This window comes from Zootermopsis nevadensis, unplaced genomic scaffold (assembly GCF_977971745.1).
Source record: "Zootermopsis nevadensis isolate Lab colony 2312 unplaced genomic scaffold, Znev_1.0 Znev_ptg000016l, whole genome shotgun sequence".
NCBI classification, from domain to species: domain Eukaryota; kingdom Metazoa; phylum Arthropoda; class Insecta; order Blattodea; family Termopsidae; genus Zootermopsis; species Zootermopsis nevadensis.
The window spans coordinates 11,014,213-11,020,866 of record NW_028259148.1 but is presented as its reverse complement, the minus strand read 5'-3'; the positions used below and the strand labels follow the sequence as shown (position 1 = coordinate 11,020,866).

The window sequence follows — 6,654 nt, the reverse complement described above, 5'->3', positions numbered from 1 at the left end:
TCCTTTAGATGCCCCCACAGGTAGGATTTGGTAGATGTAAAATCAGACTACAGATTTGGTTCATCTCATCCATCAGCATGTGTGACAAGAGTCCAAAAGCTGATTTATGTTGCAGGTAAAATGGACAGGAGCTTTGCCATGCATAAACCACAGTTTGTTACATTGTCAATGGTACAGCCAACATTATTTGAGATAATTCTGTTGAAAATGGAAATAAGACACCCTAAGAGTTGAAATACTAACTCATAAAGTGATCACCAGTTATTCCTGTCCAAATGTTACTTTTGAATTGATGCTTCATTGCTGCAGCCACTAACAACGCTCTGACCATATCATTACAGGAGCTTTATCTTGGCTTGATTCTAGGAAGGAGTAGAACACAATCCTTAAATGAAATGCATGCAATTAAGAATCAGCCACCCATATATTATATATTGCAGGAGGTGTCAGGCAATTAATCTGCATTTATTCTTCATATTAATACGCCATGACGCATAATTAATTTCATTGCCTAGCGTGTGAAGGAATCTGGACCATGAAAAACTTGGCATCAAGACAAACTCTTTTTTGCCAGTATGAAGACGCAATTAAGGCTCTCAAGGAGGGAACAATTGCAAAGGCCATGTTCAAGTTGGAGAAGCAGCAACACAGAGTTAGAACTCTTAGCTGTGAAAGACTGTACTTTAATTACTGTAATTTCATTGAAACTTTATTTGTTTAATTATGCTATAACAACAGACAACATTGCAGCATTTGCAATGTCCATTCATTATTACCATCAGCAAATCAGTCATAGATTCCACTGCATTTTAGTATCTAATGACCAGCAAGTGTCCAGATCTTTCTAGAGGAAACAAAGTGTAACACATCATCATCATATAAAGTTCTTGCATCCAGACCTTCTAAGAAACATCAAATTGTAACACTTAAGTAAATTTAAAATGAATACATAGAGATATTTACTATACACCAATATTAATATAAAAATTACCTGTTCACTTAAAGCTTCTTAAAAGTAACATACAAAGTCATCTGTTGACGGAATGGTAATTCTGACCAGCAAGTGAGTGGTCAGGAACAGAAATTACTAGACCTTTTGCCCTCTTAATTAAGTTTGCTTCTACGAGCGTTATTATGATATGTTTTCACTGTGCACTCAACTTCTGTATTAACTCTCATGTTCCTGAGTATCAGCTGCAGTTTCTTTTCAGTTATTCGACCCACCATTTGTCTGCCTCTGCTTCTCAGCATCATCACTTTGCTACTTATGATTGGCGTGACATTTGCCCCTTTTAAACTTCCTCAACACCAAGATATATATCAGTAACAGTTGTTTCTAAAGAATGATCCTCTTAACATTTTAGTTTCACTTCCAGGATTTCCACTCATATCCGTTCTATTCCTGAGAAGGCCAAAAGATGGTGCCATAGAAAACAAAGTACATTACCTCAAGTATAGTAATTTGCTGACAGTTTAGGTGGATGGAAAATTGTAACGGAACTGTTTCTGAATGTTTTGCATCTTACTCTGAATAATGCAGACAGTGGAGAATGGAGTTCTAACTGCATTAGTTTTCTTCTTAAAAATGGAAAAAATTGGCAAATATGTAGCAATTTATCAAAAATGTTTATATTCATGTGTATGTTTCACTGGTAAATAACAAAACATCATTTATTGCATAGATTCAAATAAACTATTAATATTATCAGTTGAATTTCAAAGGCACAACATCTGAAAACTGGAGCTGAAATATCACTCAACACATCCCAAAGTTCAACACTGCTGAGAATTTCCACTTCATTATGATCCATTAGGCATCAGGACTGGAGCTATGCAAGAACAAGCCTGCAATACTAATAACAAAGGTAAAAAATTAGTGAGTAAATTCAGATATAGTGGAACTTAATTAATATGGTGTGTAAGAGATAAGTAACAATGTCTTATTAAGACATGATTATAAAAGTGTATTTTTGTTTTAAAATTCATACTAGGCCCCTGAAAATTAAACAAATGTCTTCATTATGTGTAAAATTCAACAGTGAACCTGAAGCTGAATTAGCTTAATGTAATTTACATTACCAATACCAATTTGTTAAGTCATCTTTTCCCACTGCATGGTACTTCCTCTGGTAGCAGGAGAAGGCATCCAGAAATGGAGATCTCTGGAAATCAGGTGGGATGCTAACTCCTCACCATAAAAGGACTAGCATATTTATACGGGTCTAATTTTTTAACTAGCTGAGCGTGCTGTCAGCCTCTCAAAAAGAATGCTCCATGCAGTACAAATTTTTGTGCACATCTTCATCTCTATTTTCCATTAGGTTTCCTTGACAAGTTTCTCTGTGTATTCAAAATGTGGCAAAAGAAATCAAGCATCTCAAATGTGACCATGAAGTCCCTCTGTGAATTCATGCTGCCTTCTGTCCGAAAACGATCACTAAGCGATCTCTATCCCCCCCCCCCCTCTTGCCACATTCCCAAGTTTGGCATTCCTGACCTGCAGCATAATTAATTTAAGTAGCCATGGGATCCGCCAACGTAAAGCACTTATGTGAAGTGAATCTATCTTTCATCTACTGCGTGCACAGGGAAAATTTTGAGTGCCTTCACAGTTTATAGCATGCAGTCCCCCACAACCTGTTAATTCTCGTGGGATGCTCTTCTTTCAAGTGCTTAGAATGAAAACACATTGAGCATTAACAGACTAAGAGCCAGTTGACAGTCTGACTGCATGCAGCCTTTGTAATAACACTGCAACTGCGCTCTCTCATTCAAAAATGAGGTATGGGATGAATGAGACAAGAAAGAAAGGATTGAAGAAAGTAAGAAAGGACTCCAGCTCGTGTATTAAATAAAAGCTGATGTTGTAATTAAGAGTCTATAATAATGGAACAGTGTACCAAAGAATTCTAAGGCAATGAAAATTGATTTTTACATGCTGTGTTATATTCATCTCATTTTTATCCTCATAATCATCAACCAGAAATTAGTTCTTGGGCATGTTGTGATTCAGAAGCAACCTTCAACTATGTGACTGCAGGCCTATATTCATAAATTATTTTAGTTATCTTACTGTGCGGGTGTTGACAGAGGTTGAAGGTGCTGTTGCCATGAAAATGTTGAGTGTCTGCCAGTGACATAAAGGACTCCAGGAGAGTAAGGTGAAGACAAATTTTGTTCCTTTTCCCTTCTCTTTCGATCGCAGGAGAACTGTTCACTTTGATTTTGTTGAAAGTTACGCATCGTGACAATGACCTTGGTAATGATGCACTTGCTGTCTACGAGTTTTAGGCCAGAAATTGATGTTGAAACTGGACCATCTACCAGATTCACCACATCTGGCTATGCCAAAAACTGAACACTCATTTGAGGGGCCACAGAATTTCAGGGACATGCAATGGCCACCCTGAAAAGCATTCCTAAAGAGGAGTTACAGAAACGTTTCCAGCAGAGGATAAACCGCTTCACAAAGTGTATTGGTATGCAGGAAGACTGCTTCAAACATAACAGCAACCATTATTTGGCAAGTAATTAAACACAGCTTTTATGGGGCATTTCAGGGATGTAATTGTCACATCTCGTGAAACAAACATATATGTCATATGTTGAAGTTTGAAAAATGGAAATTTATTCTGAACTTCACAGGAAAAAATCTGTACCTCAGAGGATAGCCATTCCATTCTGTTATTCCAAAGATATTTGAGACTATTTTATTGGATCATAAAGTGGTGATTTCAGAGAATAAAGTTAATGCCATGCACTACTAAAAAACCTCATTCTAAGGGTTTTCAGACAGGTAACAAAAGAGGCTTATATTTCAGTGATGACAGCTTACTCTAAGGTAGAAAATTAATTAAACTGTAAACTCATTAACTCACACAACAGCAGAAGAACATTAAATATTGCAAATTAAATTATAATAACTGCAAGAACTAAACAGTTATTCCAATTAATTTCCGTACAAAGCAAGAAGTTAATGAGTAAATTATTAACTTTTCAACTTTACCTGGTGTGGCCAAGAATTTCATTTATGAGACAGAATGCACACTTTCAAAGTGCAGAATAACAAACATTACACTGGCACCAAATGTGACCAGTAAACAACACCGTTTACAATTGTGAAAACAAACATATATTTAAGCCATGAATGCACGACATAAAGGATTCACATTCCTATCAACAGGTGCATTTTTACATCATTTTATGTAGGTCTAATATGAAATCACATTAAACAGTTTGCCCTTATGAGTCCCATGTAAGTTAAAACCCACCCACAAGCATGTGATGGATATGTTCTAATTGTGACCACCTCATTTCCTGGCAGTTTGCTTCCTGCAGCTGCACTGGCAAGTGTCACAGTGGATTCCACATTTAGTGAGACACACTGTATGAGACCACAGACAAGATGATGGAATAATGTGCCTGATAATTGCTACAATACATACACTCCATGTACAGCAGGTATGGGTGGTTGATAATGGCCCTTTATCACTTCAAATGAGGATTTGTCTGAGAAATAAACGAATAATAAAAGACAAAAGTGAAAGGAAACAATGAAGAATTGTAAGGTAAGATCCTTATTTCCTTTTCCTTCTTCAAACATTAGTACTCTACTAATTTTTTTAATATATATACATATATATATATATATATAAAGAACAAAAAGCTGATTACTTATCAAAAGAATTATGAATCTTGTACTTCTTTCTGGGTACGTGGCATTAAAAGAGTGAAGATGAGTCTTATATATAACAATATATTTAAAATTAAAAATACAACACAATTTAATGAAAAAACAATCATATACAGGTTGAGTCAAAAGTATGTTTACAAACTGTGTGTGTGTATTAATGGATCAAAAATAGGAAAGAATGTTTCTATGAACATGTGGCCGCAAATGCTTATTTTTCAAAATAATAGCCATAAATAAGTCTTGATGTATGCCTTTATTGCCAAAGATAAGGACAGGGATGTTTCTTTGTAACAGATGCTCAAAGGTTGCTCCTCCATTCTCCACACATGCCCGAGCACGATGTACACAAGGTTGACGGATTCATTCATACGCAACAGGGTTTCCTCGAATCATCAGGCATGCATTCTGCCAGTACAATCATATAAAGTTTGTAAACATACTTTTGACTCACTCTGTATATATACACATACATATATATAAAAAGGCTAAATAGCTGATTACTTATAAAGAGATTTAAGAACCATGTACTTCTGGGTATATGGCATTAAAGAGTAAACATGAGTCTTATCTAACCATATATTTGAAAATAAAAAATCAACACAATTAATTTGAAAAAACAAATATAACAAAACTAATTTGAACATAACAATCAAATATAACAAAACAATCAGATTCTTCACCGGATGGCGGTGAGGAGGTCTAGGACTGATTTCTTCTCCTGAAACAAGAGATGAAAATCACATCAAACATTTTTATAAATGTCTACAAATGTAACCTTAAAAAATGTTAACATTACAAGATACAAGTTTCCCCCTCCCAATGAATAAGTTAAACATCTTACCTTCCGTGAACGATCTTTACTGAACACTTTCCAGAATCGCAGAGTCTCATCCCCAGCGCCAGTTACAATATCTTCTCTGTCTGGAGACATAGTGAGATTTGCAACCCGTGACATGTATGGATATTTCCAAATGTGTGTGTTGTATTTGGAGTCACTGTGGGTGCTAACCTACAACAAACAATTAAATTTCCATAAAACATAGAATCAAAAGTAATGTAGTGAATTATGAATGTAGAGAATTGAATGTAGTTAGAAGTAAGTATAGTAGACCTTTGCATGTAGGAATCTATTGATTCATTTCCTGTCTAGAGTAAAGCAGCAAGGCTAGTTCACCTTATTCTCAGGATATGAAAAAATGCAGACGTAGCCATTAGGAGTCAGCAAAATAATGTGGGAAAACGCTAACGGAAAGGTTGTGAAAGGAAGTTGAAGTGAGATCTAGAGCAGATGGGCCGAAACTTCGAAGATAGCAGGAGGTTACTAGAATCAAGATGGGCAAGGTGCAGCTGATTGGACTACTTCTAACAGGTAAGCGCTGAGGAGACGTATTCAAGTTTAGTACGGGTGGATGAATAAATATTCAAAATTTCATAACTAGAATATACTAAGGATAAAGTGAATTAGCCTAAATTAAGAAGGTAATGTTTTAAATTAAATGTAAAGTTTATGTAGAACTTAGTGTTAGAAATAAATGTGATAGTCTTATGAAACAAGTTGTAGCCTCATGGACGTATTATCTATCATATTAGCTGAGCATGTTTAAGCTGACACCAGCATCCTTGGGAACTTGCCTTGCTCCATGCCAAGCCACACTACCACATTAGTAAGACTAATCCACACGAATTTATACAAAGTAGAACGTTACAGTAACAATCTGGAATAACATCCATACCAAATTCCTTGAAAATTTGTCAGCCATTCTCATTAACAGGTAATGATGCAAACAATGACATCATCAGTTAATGCACAGGATAATGGATATTGGTATCACTGTAGATCGTAATCCAGCTACCTCACAACTTGTACCATGTCATGTTGGTATTACAGATTGCAGAGTACAATTATGGAGTAGCCTCAAACAGAGTACTTTACATGCCAAACGTCTATTGTTGTAAGTGTA

At 35.8% G+C, this 6,654-nt stretch overlaps 1 protein-coding gene across 8 annotated transcripts in view; it reads right to left on the bottom strand.

Moving 5' to 3' along the window:
• Positions 1 to 3,605: 3,605 nt before the first annotated feature.
• The window catches only part of LOC147873763 (fizzy-related protein homolog), a 16,203-nt gene continuing 13,154 nt past the window's right edge, over positions 3,606 to 6,654 (bottom strand). For 7 of the 8 annotated variants that reach the window (XM_087349904.1, XM_087349905.1, XM_087349903.1 and 4 more), the window contains one exon: positions 5,447 to 5,702. Coding sequence is in view for 1 of the 8 variants with exons in the window: in XM_087349910.1 (XP_087206036.1) it covers positions 5,370 to 5,411; positions 5,535 to 5,702 (210 nt within the window). In the remaining 7 variants the exon portion in view is untranslated. Of the gene's footprint in view, positions 5,412 to 5,446; positions 5,703 to 6,654 lie in introns of those variants that run through there. The other variant, XM_087349910.1, reaches the window with a different exon arrangement.